The sequence below is a fragment of the Rattus rattus genome, chromosome 4, assembly GCF_011064425.1.
Source record: "Rattus rattus isolate New Zealand chromosome 4, Rrattus_CSIRO_v1, whole genome shotgun sequence".
In the NCBI taxonomy this organism is placed as follows: Eukaryota; Metazoa; Chordata; class Mammalia; order Rodentia; family Muridae; genus Rattus; species Rattus rattus.
This window is the reverse complement of record NC_046157.1, coordinates 175587203-175602837: the sequence shown is the minus strand read 5'-3', so window position 1 is coordinate 175602837 and position 15635 is coordinate 175587203. Positions and strand designations below refer to the sequence as shown.

The 15635-nt window shown below is 43.1% G+C and overlaps 1 protein-coding gene across 1 annotated transcript in view; it reads left to right on the top strand.

The window, feature by feature from the left end:
* Window positions 1-1203: 1203 nt before the first annotated feature.
* Window positions 1204-15635, top strand: part of Vapa (VAMP associated protein A) — a 30889-nt gene continuing 16457 nt past the window's right edge. Inside the window, exon 1 of the mRNA XM_032901718.1 lies at window positions 1204-2066. Coding sequence (XP_032757609.1) covers window positions 1988-2066 — 79 coding nt within the window. The 5' untranslated portion in view covers window positions 1204-1987. The remainder of the gene's footprint in view (window positions 2067-15635) is intronic.

Below are 15635 nucleotides of genomic sequence, written 5' to 3'. Positions count from 1 at the left end.
ATAATATTTTCCTATTATTGCTTCTTAGCACGTGTCAAATTTATTCATTTTTGGATTGTATTGTTAGAATCTTTGATTTTAAAAATTGCAGTTTGGGTTACTGACTTGCATTTCATTAAAAAAAAATCACACAAAAAATTTGGCTGGTGATTGGGATAGAATTTCCAACTATTTTTGAAATGTTTCCAAACCTAACTTTTTTTTTTTTTTTTTTTTGCCACTTTGCACTAAGTATTTATATAAAACCGATTCTCAGCATTGGTAATTAGAAAATCAAAATAGCAATCAACTACAAAAAAGTTGAAAATGTTGTTCAGTCTATCAAATATTCAGCCAGGAATAATTTTTATGTAGGAATGGACACGCAAACCTATCTCATTTGTATACAAGCTAGCTTTTGTCTTAAATGTGTAAGTTTTTTCATCTTTTTTTCTTTCAAACTTCATTTTTAGGTTAGGATACAAAGTAAGCATTCAAAGAAGGAAAACAAACTTTTTTTGTGTGATCAATGTTTTATACCACAATTTTATATCCTATATACCCAGGGTGGCATAAAAATTTCTCAGGTGACGGGACGGAGAGTTGAAAAAGTTTAATTAGCTGTATTCTAGACTGCCCATTTTCGACATTTACTTTCCAGACAGTCTAGGATGCCTTTCCGTGGCAGAAGCATCAATACGTGCTTTGTTTCGCACGGAGCTTCCTAGAGATTTAAATTCAAGCAGTACCATAGACACAATAAAGGTTTATTTTTACAGCACATCCATTTGTTTTGTTTGCTCTTCCCGTCCCTGGATACCCTGGCAATGAGCTGAGTATCTGTCAGCAATTTGCTTGGCATTTTTCTCACTTGGTATAGGCTCTCCTAAGTGATGCAGATAAAATTCGTCCCTAGCACGGCACGAGAACCAGGCAAACAGATTTGGAATGAGTTTGAAATGAGCCACACTGTAGATACAGCACGTGAATTCCACGCCTTAGGAGCAGACATTGGTTTCTACCCTTGATTATTTGTGCCTGGCCTAGATTTCCCCTGGAACCCGTTTGCTTTTGCGCGAGGTGTGTTTCCCTTTGCTGGGCAGGAGGGAGATCCGGGAGGAGGCAGCTTTGGAACGGCAGGGTTAGAACAGAGCGCGCGTCCGCAGAGGGCGGAAGGAATCCCGGGCAGACCCGACGGACACGCCCTGCCGCTCTCCCAAAGGGCCGTCTCTCCTGGGATGCCTGGCTCCCAGGCAGCCTGCAAAAACCCTTTTCTTTTTCCAATGCAGACGAGACAACCTCGGCGAGCCAAAAGCAGAGTCAGCGGCCCCACCCACTCGCCTCCAACGGACCCGGGTTGCCTTCCCGGTTCCCAGCAGCCCCCGCGGAGACGCCGCCCGCACGGGGCATGCTGGGAGTCGAGGTACCCGGCGCTTCTTGACTGTCTTCCGTTCGGAATTCCACTTGGAACGCTGTGAGGTAGCATCGTAGTCGGCGCTACAGCCCCGCATTCGCAGCTCCAGGGCGCCAAGAACGACGCCCCTCGCCCGGCGCCGCGCACCGCGTCTCCCACAAACAGCCCTACTCCGCCCCCAGCACGCTCTACAGAGATTGACAGCAGCGCGGCGCAGGGAGCTGCGGCCAAGTCGGAGGTGCGCAGGCGCACTAGCTCAGCGCCGAGCCCAGTTAAGCCCGGAGGGCGGGGCCAACACGAGGGCTCTGGGCCGCGGGGGCGCGCACGTAGATACGTAAGGCCGTCACGTGGGGAGCGGAGGATCGCAGTGCGCGTGGCCGCGGCGACTGGTGTGGGGTTGAGTCAGTTGTGACACCCGGAGCTGCTGACCCGACAGGCGGCCCTCGGGACCCGCGGCCCGGCAGCAGGCGCGGAGCTTCGGGAATCGTGAGCCTGGCCCCGACCTAGAGCTCCGCGGAGCCGGCGCCGCCACCGTCCCCCGCCCCCGCCAGCGAACCGCCGCCGCGGGCGCGCCCCCGCTCTGCGCTGTCTCCTATGGCGTCCGCCTCCGGGGCCATGGCGAAGCACGAGCAGATCCTGGTCCTCGACCCTCCTTCAGACCTCAAATTCAAAGGTAGGCTGGCTGGGACGCGCCCGAGCGGGGCTGGGGCCGGCGGGCGGCGGCGGGGTGGACGGGCTGCGCTCCCCTCCCCCACGCCCGGACCGAACGTCGGAGCCGCGGCTCCGCTGCGTCCCTCGGCTCGGCGCCTAGGCGTCCGCCGCTGCCGGGCCGGGCTGCGGAGGGGAGGGGAGGGAGCCGGACGGACATCGCGGAGGGCTCTGCCCGGAGCCGCCGCCATCTTGCGGCCCACGGGGGCGCCGCGGGAGCCCGCCCGCGCCTTGCCCGCCCGCCCGCCCGCATGGCGTCCTTGCCCCAGGGCGGCCGCGGCGCGGTCCAGGCCGTGCGAGCGGGAGGCTGGGAGCAAGAGCTCCGGGGTCTGCGGGCGCCAGCGGGCGACGTTCCGCGCCTTTGGGTAGGCACGGCCCGCAGGCGAGGCGCTCAAGACCGCGGGCCTCGCCCGGAGTCTTCCCTGTCAGGTGCCGGACTCGGTCAAGCCGGGAGACCCAGCAGTGTCTGGCTGGGACTGACCCCGAGTGTTGGCACGGCCCCAAACGCGCAGCAGAAAGCTGTGCGTCAGCTGGGGCATGTATGGTCGTAGGTTAATGGGAGTGGGTCCCTTGGGTCACGTCGACTCGTCCTTAGGTACGGAGGACCCAGCCCTTGTGCTCCTAGTCCTTGAGTTCACACTGTCTTTTTACTGAAGAAGTCTTAGGGTCTGTGACCCTCTTACGTTTGCGGTTTCCCAGCATACCCGGAGAAAGCTGATAAGGTGCCACACAGCTCTGGAACTGTTGACTTTGGAGCACTGACTGTGATAGACAATCACTGGCTTGGTGATCCTTGTTCAGATCCGAGGCCGTTTGCCTTCTCAGTGTGTAGGAAACGAAAAGTTATACAGAACAGTTTACTGCATTTTAAGGAGCTAAAAAGAACACGTTCTTCTTCCTATCTTTAAATGAAAAGTGCCCCCCTCCCCCTTTGGAAAGTTAATACCTTGCGTTTTAATTTCAGCAACTGGTGAAGACAATTTCCCTTAAGCGCATATCGATTCCAGTAGGAAAAGAAAAAGTAAACCCATTATAGTAGTGTAAAAGTGAGTCCACGTGAAAATAGCTGAATTGTCCTTGTAGGAACAATTTAAAATAGTTCCAGATACTTAAGACTTTTATATTTTAAATAGTTTAGGACTTAAACATGTGGTATTCTGCTAGTAGCATGCCCTGCAGGCGTTTCAGTACATTCACAAGTTCCTCCGTACTAGACAAGAACTTGATTGTGATTTTAAGGCAGTTCTAGTATGCTTGGAATTGGGTCGTGAACCACACTTATAATCCCAGAATTTTGGAAGTCCAGGAACCATCCAAAGTTTGAAATAAACCTGGACTACATGCGAGACACCTGACAGTGTCTCACCCTCCGGTATTTCGAGTGTATTTTGTTGCAACAAATTTCTGTGTTGCTTGATTTAGGTTTTTTTGGTGGGGAGTTGGGCGGAGTTTGCTGAGAAGTCCTCAGAGTATTTGTACTGTAGTAGCCATCATTAGTGGGAGCGATTTAATATAAATCTTGACGATATTCTGTGTGGTTTGCTTTCCCCTTTTTGACAGTGTAGAGCAAATTTTCCTTACTGCATAGCCATATGTGAAAGGTATTTTATGAGGCAGGTTTTAAAAACCACCAGAAATTGTGCTGTATTCATGTAGATCACTCATTTTTGATATTAAATAATTACAACCGTGTTTATGCAACAGGCTCTGTGTTACCAAAAATCCCAATGCTGGTGGAAAAGGCATGTAAATGATACCGGGGCAGGAGCACGTCTGAAAGAAGCTCTTTTCTGTAGGAAACTCAAGGAAAAGGCTCTTGAAGTTGCCTGGGGAAAGTCATGCAAAGGGAGTGGTTGAGTAAATCGGAGTGAGAAGATGAGATGCATAGACTCCAGTCGGTCAGACTTGTGGAAAGGTGGGAGAGATGGAAATGATAGGGAGAGGTGCAGAGGGTTGAAGTGAGGTTTGCTGCTTTCCTCCTCAGTGTTACTTTGTCAGCCAGAGGTAACTTGGTACAGTGGAAGCCTCTGTGCACAGCTTTACACTAAGTAGAGTGATTTAGAATCCACTGTGCATCTTTTGGCTGACCATATAAAAAATTATTTAACTGATCTTTACATGTCTTTCATTTAAGTATAGGTTGTTTATACATTTCATTTTGCAAAATTACTTGATTATCTGCAAGGTTTATTTGAATTATTTGGATTCAACAGTGGTTTCTTCAGGAGTGACTCAGCCATTCTGAGATTGACAGTTTTCCTTTAATATGAATAATGACTTGATAAGTGTTATAACTTTGTAGTTTACTTCTCATAACTAGTAATATATATATATTTTATATATGTCTCTTGATTGTAGAATAAATTCTAAAGCAGACCTTTTAGAGCATAAAAAGATTCATTAAGAAAATTTTTGGTTGCTTAAATTCTAGCAATACTTTAACCAATAATTTAGATTTGAAATTGGATATTTCACAGAAAAAACTTTTTTGTTCTTAACATTTACTATATTATAAAATTTGTTTATTGTTTTGTGTTGCATTTTACTGTTCCTAGCTGTTGACAGTATTGAACTTTGAAGAAGAAAGTTTTGCAGAAAGAGAATTCTAAGTGTGTGCTTGCTCATAATGGTCAGGGGAAAGAGGAAAACTGACTGAAATCCTTGTGTTGAGGTGGCTCTTGTTAGCACCTGAGGGCTACAGAGCTGTGCTGCCACTGCCAGCAGTCACACCCCTTCTGAGACTGGGTTCTTTCATCCATCCCAGGCTGGCTTTGGACTCCCTGTACAACCGTGAGGATCTTGAATTCATTTTAAAATTTAATTTTTTAAAGAGATTGATTTTCTTTGTGTAAGTCTTTTCCTGTAGGTACATGTGTATACTGCTTGGGTCCTGGGTGCTTGTGGAGGCCAGAAGAGGGTGTCAGATCCTTTGGAACCGGAACAGGGGTTACAAATGGTCATTAGCTGCAATGTGGGTTCCTGGAATTGAACCTGGATCCTCAGGAAATGTTCTCAACCACTGAGCCATCTCTTCAACCACTTTTTAAACTAAAAAAAAAAAAAATTTTTTTTTGACAATTTTACAGACACACAGGGTAACGTGATCATCTCCACTATTTTGTTCTGCTCCACCTGACCCCTGCCTCATGCTTCCCTCCTACCTTTGTGTCTTCATTAAAAGATGAATATTTGTAATTATTTATGTGTATGTCTTCATGTGGACATGAGTGTAGGATTCCCTGAAGCTGGGGTCACAGCTGGTTGTGCGCTACCTGATGTGGATGCTGGAAGCTGAACTCAGTCCTCTGAAGGAGCAGCCAGCGCTCTTCCATCTCCTCCGGCTCCCCTACCTTAAAAAGTTGACTCCGGTGTGGGAGCATAAGCAGCCTGCTAGCTGCCACCTCCCTTCCCTAAAGAAGATTGACTCGCCTTTTCTCAATAGTCATCTGAGATGACCTCGTGCAGGTCTCTTGCATAGGTGCCACAGCTGCTGTGAATTCAGAAGTGCAGTGGCCATGCCCCCAGACCACAGCATCTCTCTCATAACACTCTTTTCTCTTCCTCCTCCTCTTAGATTCTTTTTATGTCCTCTTTGATAGTCTCTAAGCCTTGAGGGGAGTGTGGCAGCATGCACTGTCACCAATCTTAGCACTTCTGAGTCCTGAATTAGTTACTGCTCATTACAAAAAGAAACTTCTCGGATAAAGGTTCAGAGCAGAACTTACGAATGGGTATATAAACGTGTATGTTTAGAAGCAGATCAATAACATGAACATGTTGTAAAACAATAGTGGTCGGTTCTACCTAGGGCCTAAGATCTCCCCAGCATCGAGTGGGCTTTTAACTAGGTTTAAAAGGTATCAGTCCTTCTTGTGGATCAGGTTCCAAATACAATTAGAAACTGATTGGTTACCCCCATATTAGTCATGCCACTATTACATCAGTGGGCGTATCTTGCCTGGTAGGTTGGCATTGTAGCGTGGGGGATCCAAGGTTATCTTTTGATATCTTCTCCTAAGTGGCCTCCATAGGATCTTCAAGTACAATTAAAGATAGTAGGGAGGAAGTTTCTCAATCATTTCCAGATTGGTTCCTCTGTGTTGTGTATGTTATCTAAGACCTTGAGTTTTTGTTCTGCCTTCCTCTTCCCAATGCTGGAATTATAGATAAGCAGCACCATTCCTGAGCATCTTTGAATAGCAGCATTTCATAAGATAAGCACAAGCACTGATGAATACTACAGGTTTTTGGGGGGAGGCAATTTAGGAAATTTTACATGGTTCGAGAAGATGCTCTTATTCCACATAAACATCCAAATTCTGGGATGATCGTCGTTTCACAAACAGTCTTAAAATATAATCCTTAGCCAGTTCTTAAAAGGTGTAAGATACTGCCTTGCCCATGGGGTAAGGTTTGCTTGTTTGTCATTGTGGTAGGTGTATCTTGCTATAGTAGACTGCTGTCTTTAACACCTGTGTGTCTGTATGCGCATACATGCTCTGTTCCCTGAGAAAGATTTGTTTCTTTGAATTCTTACTGGTTAAGGTCAAATTCCTCATGACTCATTCTTAGACCATTTTCTAGCCATTTTTGTCCCTGTTCTCAGCCACTGGCTTCTCAAACCAAAGTGTTTCATTTCAAAAGATTAAGTAAGCAGATAAGGCTAGGTTGTTTCCTAACCCTTCGTCAAGTATGTTTGTAAAGAGTGGGATGGTATGCTGGAGTGGGTGCCATAGTGGATCCAGGCTCTAGTATAGAGTTAAGTTGATTGGGAGCATGGGAAGGGGGGTTGAGAAGAGAGTAGTAGTGAGAGGGGATGAGAGAAGGAGAAAGGGGTCAGAGAGAGGGAAGACAGGCCAAACAGTTCTTTTTATAGCTAGCCAGGACTACCTGGCTGTTGCTAGGTAACTGTTGGGCAGGCCTACAACTATCCTGGTCTTTTTTATCATTTTGCATTCAGACCTCTTGGAAAAGTAGTTTATGTTTTGTAGTATTATTTAATAAATTCTGTGCTGTGCTTCTCGCCTCAATGTTTGATGTTCCCGAATGAAAGACATGCTCTGCCTTTATATTTTAATATGCCTTAAGCAGCGCAATAGCTGGACAGCTGCCTACCCTCCATGCTGTTAGCATGGACCTCCCACTGATAACTAGGTTACTACTTCCTAATTTTCTGTTACATCTTGGTTGCTCCTGGGCGGCAGTCTACTGGCCCCTTTGCCTGGTGGCTCTGCCTCCCTGTCCTGCACTCCTCCTCCTCCTGGTGGTCCCACACCTGGGAAACCTAAAACCCTGCCTCTTTCTCTTTCAGCAGCTGTTGTTGCTGGCAAAGTCTTTATGTCTTTATTTACCAGTCAGAATTCATTAGGGGCAGGTTCTCAGAAGCTATGCACAAGCAGTTTGGGGAACACATTACCATTAGAATCCAAGCAGCTGTAGTGTTTGCTGTTCTCCAATTCCTTCACATCCAAGTCACTGTAGTCACACTTCTGTTCTCACTACTTGATGTCACCTGCACTGATCACTTCCAGTGTATATGTAACTTTATCATTTAATACTATGGAAAGTAGTATTACTCTCTTGAAGAAACTTTAGACTTCAATATCACTGTCTTATGCCTCCTCCCCCCAAGTCCCACGTGTGACCCTTTCCTTAAATGTTACTGTTTCTGACACGCTGACTTGGTTTCAATGTCCTTATTCCTTTCCTTATTCAGACTTACTAGGTTTTTTTCTTCCTCAACTCCATATTCCTCCTGCTCCTGCACATTTTGGCAGATACCCAGGTCTCTATTTCATTCAGACGTACAGTCAAACACTTTGTTGTTTGTTCTCTATTTCACTCAGATGTACAGTCAGACACTTTGTTGTTTTGGTTTTGGAGGTAAGTCTCACCATGTAACTCTGGCTGTCCAGGCTGTCCTTGAGCTGATCTTCCTGCCTCAGCCTCCTGAGTGCCACTGGCTAATTGAAAAAATTATTTTACTATTAGTTTATGTATGGAGAGGGGAGGAGAGAGAGGAGTGTGTATGTCTGCATGCTGTGTCAAGGTTGTTAGTGAAGGTCAGAGGACACCCTGGATCTAACTCAGGTGGTTGGCTTGAATGGCAAGTGTCTTACTGACTGAGCCCTTCACTGGCTCAAAGATTACACAGTCCTTATTGCATTATTTGGATTTGAATGTTCATATCAGGTGACAGCTCAAACCCCACATATTCCAAGCTTTCCCACTCCTTAACCTGAACATTCATGTTGTGTAATTATTCTAGCATACTCATCTCTTTTTGCCTCTGTTGATCCGACTTTTTTAAATGTGCCTTCTGCTTGTAAACTTGTTAGTTTTAGAATGAATTCCTTCATGAATTTGTCAGAGGTGAGTGTGGAACTACAATTGTGAACAGTCCTTGTTTTTGTGGGGCCAATTCTACAGGTCAAGATCTCAGTTTCCAGATGGGCCGAATGTAGGGAGCCTTTGACAGTTGAGAGCTGAGACTCCAGTAGTAAATAGAAGTGACCTAGTGCAATGGTTCTTAGCCTGTTGGTTGGGACTCGTGGCAGATCTGTCTCCAACTACTTAAAGTCAACTGTAAAACTACAGCTACAATGTTATGAGGAACTGTATTAAATGGTTGCTGCATTTAGGAAAGTTGAACCACTGACCTAGAGGAAGAAAGGAACATGTGAGTACAGTATCCTGTGGTAGGAAGGAGCGCATGATGTTAACTGAAAAGGTTCCATCCAGGCAGCAGTAGTAGAAATGACCAAAGTATATGTGGTTCTAGTTTGGTAAGTTAGAAGTTTCTTCGTTTTTTTTTGGTTGTTTTTGTTTTTGTTTTTGTTTTTGTTTTTTAAGATACTGAGTGATTTAAAATACTGTGTATTTTTTATTTTTATTTTTTTATTTGGGTGGAGGGGCAGGTATAAAAGTATGCCAGGGTATTTTGTGTTCATTAAGAAATAATTGTAGCTATGTAAATTGGTAGTGAGGTAATTAGATGCTGTAGTGCAACGATTATGGCAAGAGATGGACGGTGGTGTTGGAGATAATGAAAGGCCAGAGTAGATGTGTGTGCTGAGATAAGGTGTGGTTTCCTAGATGGTGTGCCTGAAGGGGAGGGTGATGGCCTTCCCTGAGCTAGGGGACACTGGATGTCTGGATGAGACTAACATTTTCTTTGGGGTATGTGGAAGAAAGGAGGAAGACCATATTCTAGTAGTGTGACAGTATGCTTAAGGCTTGCAGTAACTAATGAGAAGGATGGGATTGATTGACCTTTTGGGAGATGATTTCACATGTAATAACAATTCTCTTTTAAAAAAACTTTGAACTCTTTGCAATTGGCTTTTTCACCTGCCTGTTGGACATACTTGTATTTTGAATTTTCATAGTTCTAAAAAACGAGTGCTAGGGTATTTTGTAAAGAAATGACTAGGTTGGTGGGGTTTTTTAGTTGTTGTTGTTGTTGTTGGTGGTGGTGTGTGTGTTTACTTTTTGTAGAGTCAGTGAGACCAAAAAGAGTATTTTGGAAGGGGGAGGGTTGGCTTTTGAAGGTTTGTAAGTACATATAAGTATTAAGTCATTTAGCTTGCCTTGGTGGCATTGGTGGGACAAGCTTATCCTAGCAAGAGAACCTGGAGTTGGAGCTAGCTTGGGAAGAAACGGAGTCTGAAGGGGAGTGGGGGCTGGGGAGTGAGACTAGGAGGATGACTCAGGCTGGCCTGCCAGCATGAGAGCCTGAGTTTGGATCCCAGCACCTGGGTTAAAGGGGAGGCGGGATGGCTCGTGATTGTAGTCCTAGCTATAGCACTGCAGAGACAGTGAGGATCCCGGGGCTGCAGCCCCTCAGTCCACCCTAGTCTAAGGCCTAGGCCAATGAGAGTGTCTCAGGAAGTGGACGATGTTCTTGAGGACACCCAAGTTTGTTCTTTGGCTCACATGCTTGCACATGTGTCTCTGCAGGTGCACGTATCAACTAGAGATATCAAAAATCACCTTAGAAGTCATTTTAATAGTAGGAAAATATGTATGCTGTTGTGTACCCCTTTCATTTATAAATTTTGATTTCTGTGGTCCCAAAATAGAAGGGGAGAAATTTCCAGACATAAACAGTTCATAAGTTTAGATTTGTGTCCTTGTGAGCTGGAGTCTTGCCCAGGACCTGACTGTTGGGCCAGGTATTTCTTCACTGCAGAGCTGCCCACTAACCAGTTACTTGGACAATTTTTTATCAGATTGTCGGTATCACAGTATTTGTTCTCAGGTTACCCTTGTTTACTTTTTTACCTAAAAATGGCCTATGAACAATCAACAGGGTGCCGGCGATTTCAGCATGCCTGGGTATGCCCATGAGAAGCCACAGAGGGTTTTCCTTTAAGTGCAAAGCTCTCAGCTTAGTAGGGAAGCAAAGAAACTCTATGGTGATGTTGCAAAGATCTACAGTAAGGGTCTCCCCGCATGACTTGGGATTGTCTTCGGATTTGCTGTTAACTTCAAATGATAAAAATGGATGGCTATGGTATGTGATACAGGCTTGGTTAAAATGGAAAAGGCAGTAAATTATAGGACTTGATTCTGGTTTGATTTTAGGTATCCACTAGGGTTTGGGAATCTGGGAAAACTTGACTTAAGTTCTTCAGAATTAGTTTTGTTTTTCCAAATTGTTAGCATTCGAAATTGCTAAAATTATTGCTTTAGTGTGTCATATTCTTTTCCCTCCAAACAGAATTTGTTATACATAGTTAAGATATTAGTTAGTGGGGTTGGGGATTTGGCTCAGTGGTAGAGCGCTTGCCTAGCAAGCACAAGGCCCTGGGTTCGATCCCCAGCTCCGAAAAAAAAAAAAAGAATAGAAAAAAAAAAAGATATTAGTTAGCTTTTATCATTGCTGTGACAAAATATGGGAAAGGCAACCAAGGAAGAAAGGCTTCTCTCATTATTCACCTTAACAGTCCAGGAAGATGAGAGTCCACTGTAGTGAGGGAATTGGGGACCGACCGGAGTTTGGGGTTACACTGAATTCCCAGTCGGGACGAAGACCTGTTGTAGCGCAGGTGCTCACGGTCTTCCTCCTTTTCATCGGTCTAGTACTTCAGCCAGTGATATGCTGTGGTTCACAGTTCATGTGGGTTTCCTATCTCAGTTAAACTGACCTAGGTCACCCTTTTGGTGTGCACAGACTTACTTGTGCTGATTCTAGATTGTGTCAGGTTGACAGTGTTATCCGTCATAGGTGTATGGCTTGTTATGGAATGTATGTAGGTAATGGCTGCATGACTGAAGCAAATTGGCTTGTTCCTTCCTCTCTTGCCCTCTTCACCCCTTCCCCCAGTTGAAGTTTTGTCATTTAGCAAGAATCCAGACACAGCACAGTTGAATGTCATGTGTGTTATTAGGTCTCTAGACTTGCTCTAGACTGCATGTGTGCTAATTTGTGTCTTTGACCTCTTTCTGTCCTTCATCCCTCCCTTACCTTTTCAAGTTCTTTGTTGAAACTTTTGGGGGGAGGGGTGGCCTAGAAATGAAGAGCTGTGCCTGCTTCTGCTTTCTAAGTAAGTGCTAGAATTAAAGGTGTGTGCCACCATGCCTGGCCTAAAAAACTTTGACTGTGCAGAAATGGTTTGCGAAGGGACCCTGTGGCCAGGCATCTATTTATTGGCTACTTCTAATCTCTTTTTCTTGTTGGCTTTGCCTCTTTTGAGGGACACTCATGTGAAGGCTTACTTGCTTTTCTGAGATGGATCTGGCTTTCTTAGAATTACAAAAATTGTTTTGGGGGAGAAAGCAAAACCGAAAAGAGCTATTATTTGCAAATACCTGCTTACTTACTGGGTTTTTTATAACTGGAATGTGACTCAGATCATTCAAAATTTTAAACTTAGGAAAGTTTCCAAATGTTACTACATTGTAAGCTTTTTAAAAATGTGTCTTAATGATGTAAACATTCGTTAGTATCATGATTTACTTATTAGTGTATTTTTGTTTGCCCTTTTGGAGTGGGGGAAGTGTGCTGTAATCAAACCTGAACTTTATGCATAGGAGGCAAGCATTCTGCTACTGAGATGTCTCTTCCGTACTTGCCTGAATACTTTTAAAACAAATATTCTGTGACTTAGGTTTCAATTGCTACTTGAGTTTCAATTTCTAACAACTAAAAGGAAACATTTTCTTTGCATATCATATTTTTATTTAAAATAAAAATCAACAGTAAGTCTTTAGCATCTACTCAGTCTTGAAGTTTTCCTAATTGTGCTTCTGCTCTGGTTTTAGTTGTTTCTTTCAGTATGTGTAAATTTTGCCTTGATTAAAGGGGTTCATTAGTCTTGGATGTCAGTATTTGTGGCAAAAAGTATTTCATAGATTGCATTGTGTCACTTCTGTTGTCCTGATTCATGTAATAAACTGGTTGATCATGACAGTCTTACTCTTTCATTGTAAAGGTACATAAATACGATCCATTTATTGTAATGTATAGTTGGTATACTGAATATCCTTGAATAAACACAGTTTATATTATGTTAGGAGTGTTCCCGTTTCAGTGCTACTTCCAAATAAATTCACTGATCTTGGGAGAATGTCTTTGGTTTAGGTAATACATGTCGTGCAGATTTACAATTTAAATTGTAGTTAAAAATCTAATCTGGCCTGGCTAGATGGCTTAGTGGGTAAAGACACTTGTGCTTGACAATCTTGAATTTAATCCCATGACCCACATAGAGGAGGAAAAGAACAACTTTTTCAGATTGATTGCCCTCTCATCTTCACATTTGCATCACACAGTGGCACCAATACACATTTGTCCCATGCGCAGACATAAAGTAAAAACAAAACAACAGCAAAAAAACCTTTAAAACTTAAAACCTACTTTGTAACGACTTTGCAAATGTTAAATCAGCTGCACATAAACGTGACATGTTGTCATCAGTTGCTGGCTTCTTGTAAGAATTTTATTAGATGTATTTGATGATACTTACTTCCCTGAGAATTGGCCCTGCATATAGAATTAAACAAGTAGGTTTAAAATTCCTCCCCTCCCCAGATAGTGTGGATTGGTTCAGGGGGCCAATGTTTTGGGATTAAACAAAACAGAATATGACTAGGAAGAACAGACTCACATCTGAAAAACCACTTAGAACCATGTTCACAGATTTCACATCTTGAGATTCAAACAACTGTTTAAAAGGAAAGGTATTTTTAAAAAGTTATGTCAAAAGTATTGAACATGCACACACTTTTTTGTTATTATTTCTAACATATAACAATTGACATAGTATTAACCTTTTATTTGGTATTGTCATCTAGATATATATTAAAGAACAATGGTAGGTGTATATAGGTTGAAGGTAAAAATACTGGTGTTTATTTCGATGGCAAAGGAAAAATATGTAGCTGGCCACTGGGAAAGGCTAGTTTTTCTATATACTGATGATTGACAAGTTAGGATCTTTATTCCTTGACTTTAGACACAGATGAGGTAATGAAGTTCACACTTGAAAGTCTTACAGACTTAGAGACGGATAACAGGCTTGGGCCAGTGTGTGCAGAGACACTTATTTGAGAGGATTTTTATGGTGCTTGCTTTTTTGACTGTGATGTTACCTCTACTTCGTTTCCCATGCCACCAGATTACAAATAGTAAACTCTTGAAATAGATATTTGCTCTCTTGTGTTTTTTTTTCCCCTTAAATATGGTTGGATCTTTGTTGTTTTGGTGCTGTTTTTGAGACAGGGTTTCACTGTGTAGCCTTGGCTGTCCTGGAACTCTGTAGACCAGGCTGGCTTGGAACTCTTACAGATCCACCTGCTTCTGTCCCTCAAATGCTGGGACTAAAGGTGTGCCCCACCATCCACTCCCACCACCTGACTGGTACTAGGTCTTTCAGTGTCTGGAAAGGTGCTCCACTCCTGCCCCCAGCTTTTATTTTTGGTAGTAAGTTTGAGGCTATTTTAGGCTACATATGAAATCCATGAAAAACAAACCAAAACTAAAAAAACCAGCTGAACAACAACAAAAGTCTAGAACAAAACAAAATAACAATCACGGATATATTAGAATGTCTTAAAAAGCAACCCTAAATGTTTGATGGGGAATAATTTCTGTCTACTTCTTTATTTTCCATTGAGAAAGACACCTTCAAGATAATAAGTTGATCATAATATCACTTAATTTTGGAGATGGAAGGGACCTAAGAGATCTTTTTGTCTATAATGGTAAGATCAATTTGGGGGATCAGTCACATTGTAAATGGCTTTAGACTTTAAGCCATTCAGTATTCTACATTATGTTTTAACAAAATAATACACCAATAACAGAAACCAGTCCTGCCTGTCTTTTCATTGAGAGTAATGAAAAGAATAATTTTTTTAACTTTTAAAGTGCTTTCTTTTGTGAAGATGACAAATGGGTATTGGACTTATATGCCCATAATGACACTGCAGTATTGGGAAGTGGTTTAAAAGAAAGACAGACACGATGCCATCTCATGGGTAGCTTTTAACAATGATTGTGACCCACTGTGTGGGCAAACATGGCATCTTCCCTCCTCAAATGACTACACACTCACTGCCTTTCTATTAAGTGCGTTTTGGTGAGTTTTTCACAATATATTTGGGAATTGTTTACTTATATAATCCACTGTGGATAAATAAGTGCCGTAAGCAGCTTAAATAATTAAAGCTTTGAAATATTAGAGAGGCTTAAGTAAAAGTATGAAGTCTTGGCTTAGCACTAATCCCAATCCATACTTTAGTAAAAATTTTATAAAGGGCTATATTTTAGTGTTGAAACTAAACCTTTTTGAGTAGAATAGAACTCATTTGGGGCTGGAGAGCTGACTTAGCAAATAAGAAAAGTGACTGCTGTGCTAGGGGGTCCTGAGTTCAGTTATCAGCATCCACTTGGTGGCTCACAACCGTCTATAACTAGTCCTGAGGGATCAAATGCCCTTTTTTGGTGTATGGATGAACATGCAGACAGAACACCCATATACATTCTCATTTCATTTTTCCAGAAAGTGGGACTGTTGATTTGTACAAGGATGCCTACCAGTGACTGACATCAGACAGTGTTGTAACTGCAGGAGATACAGCAGTGCAGGAACTCACATCAGTCCTCGTGATCGCTCACACAGTATAGAACAGGCAAATAAATTAAGGTGATGTCCTTAAGAAATCTGTAGGGGCTAGAGATGGCTGAGCAGTTGAAAGTGCTTGTTGCTCTTCCAGAGGACCTGTGTTCTATTTTTCCAGTACCACATGGCAACTTTTAACAATCTGTAACTGCATTTCCAGGGGAATATGACACCCTCTTCTTGCCTTCCCAAGAACCAGGCAAACACAGATGTACATTCAGTCAAAACACCCATACACATAAAATTAAAATGAAAAGAAATATGTAGTGAACATGTTTAGAACTTTCTTGGGTGTAAAATACTTAAATGTTATTTATTTTAGGAAGTGTTAACATTGGCCTGTGGGACCAAAGGAAATAAGTACATTATATGATGCTAATCTGATTGCTCTAATGCTCCAGGAATCT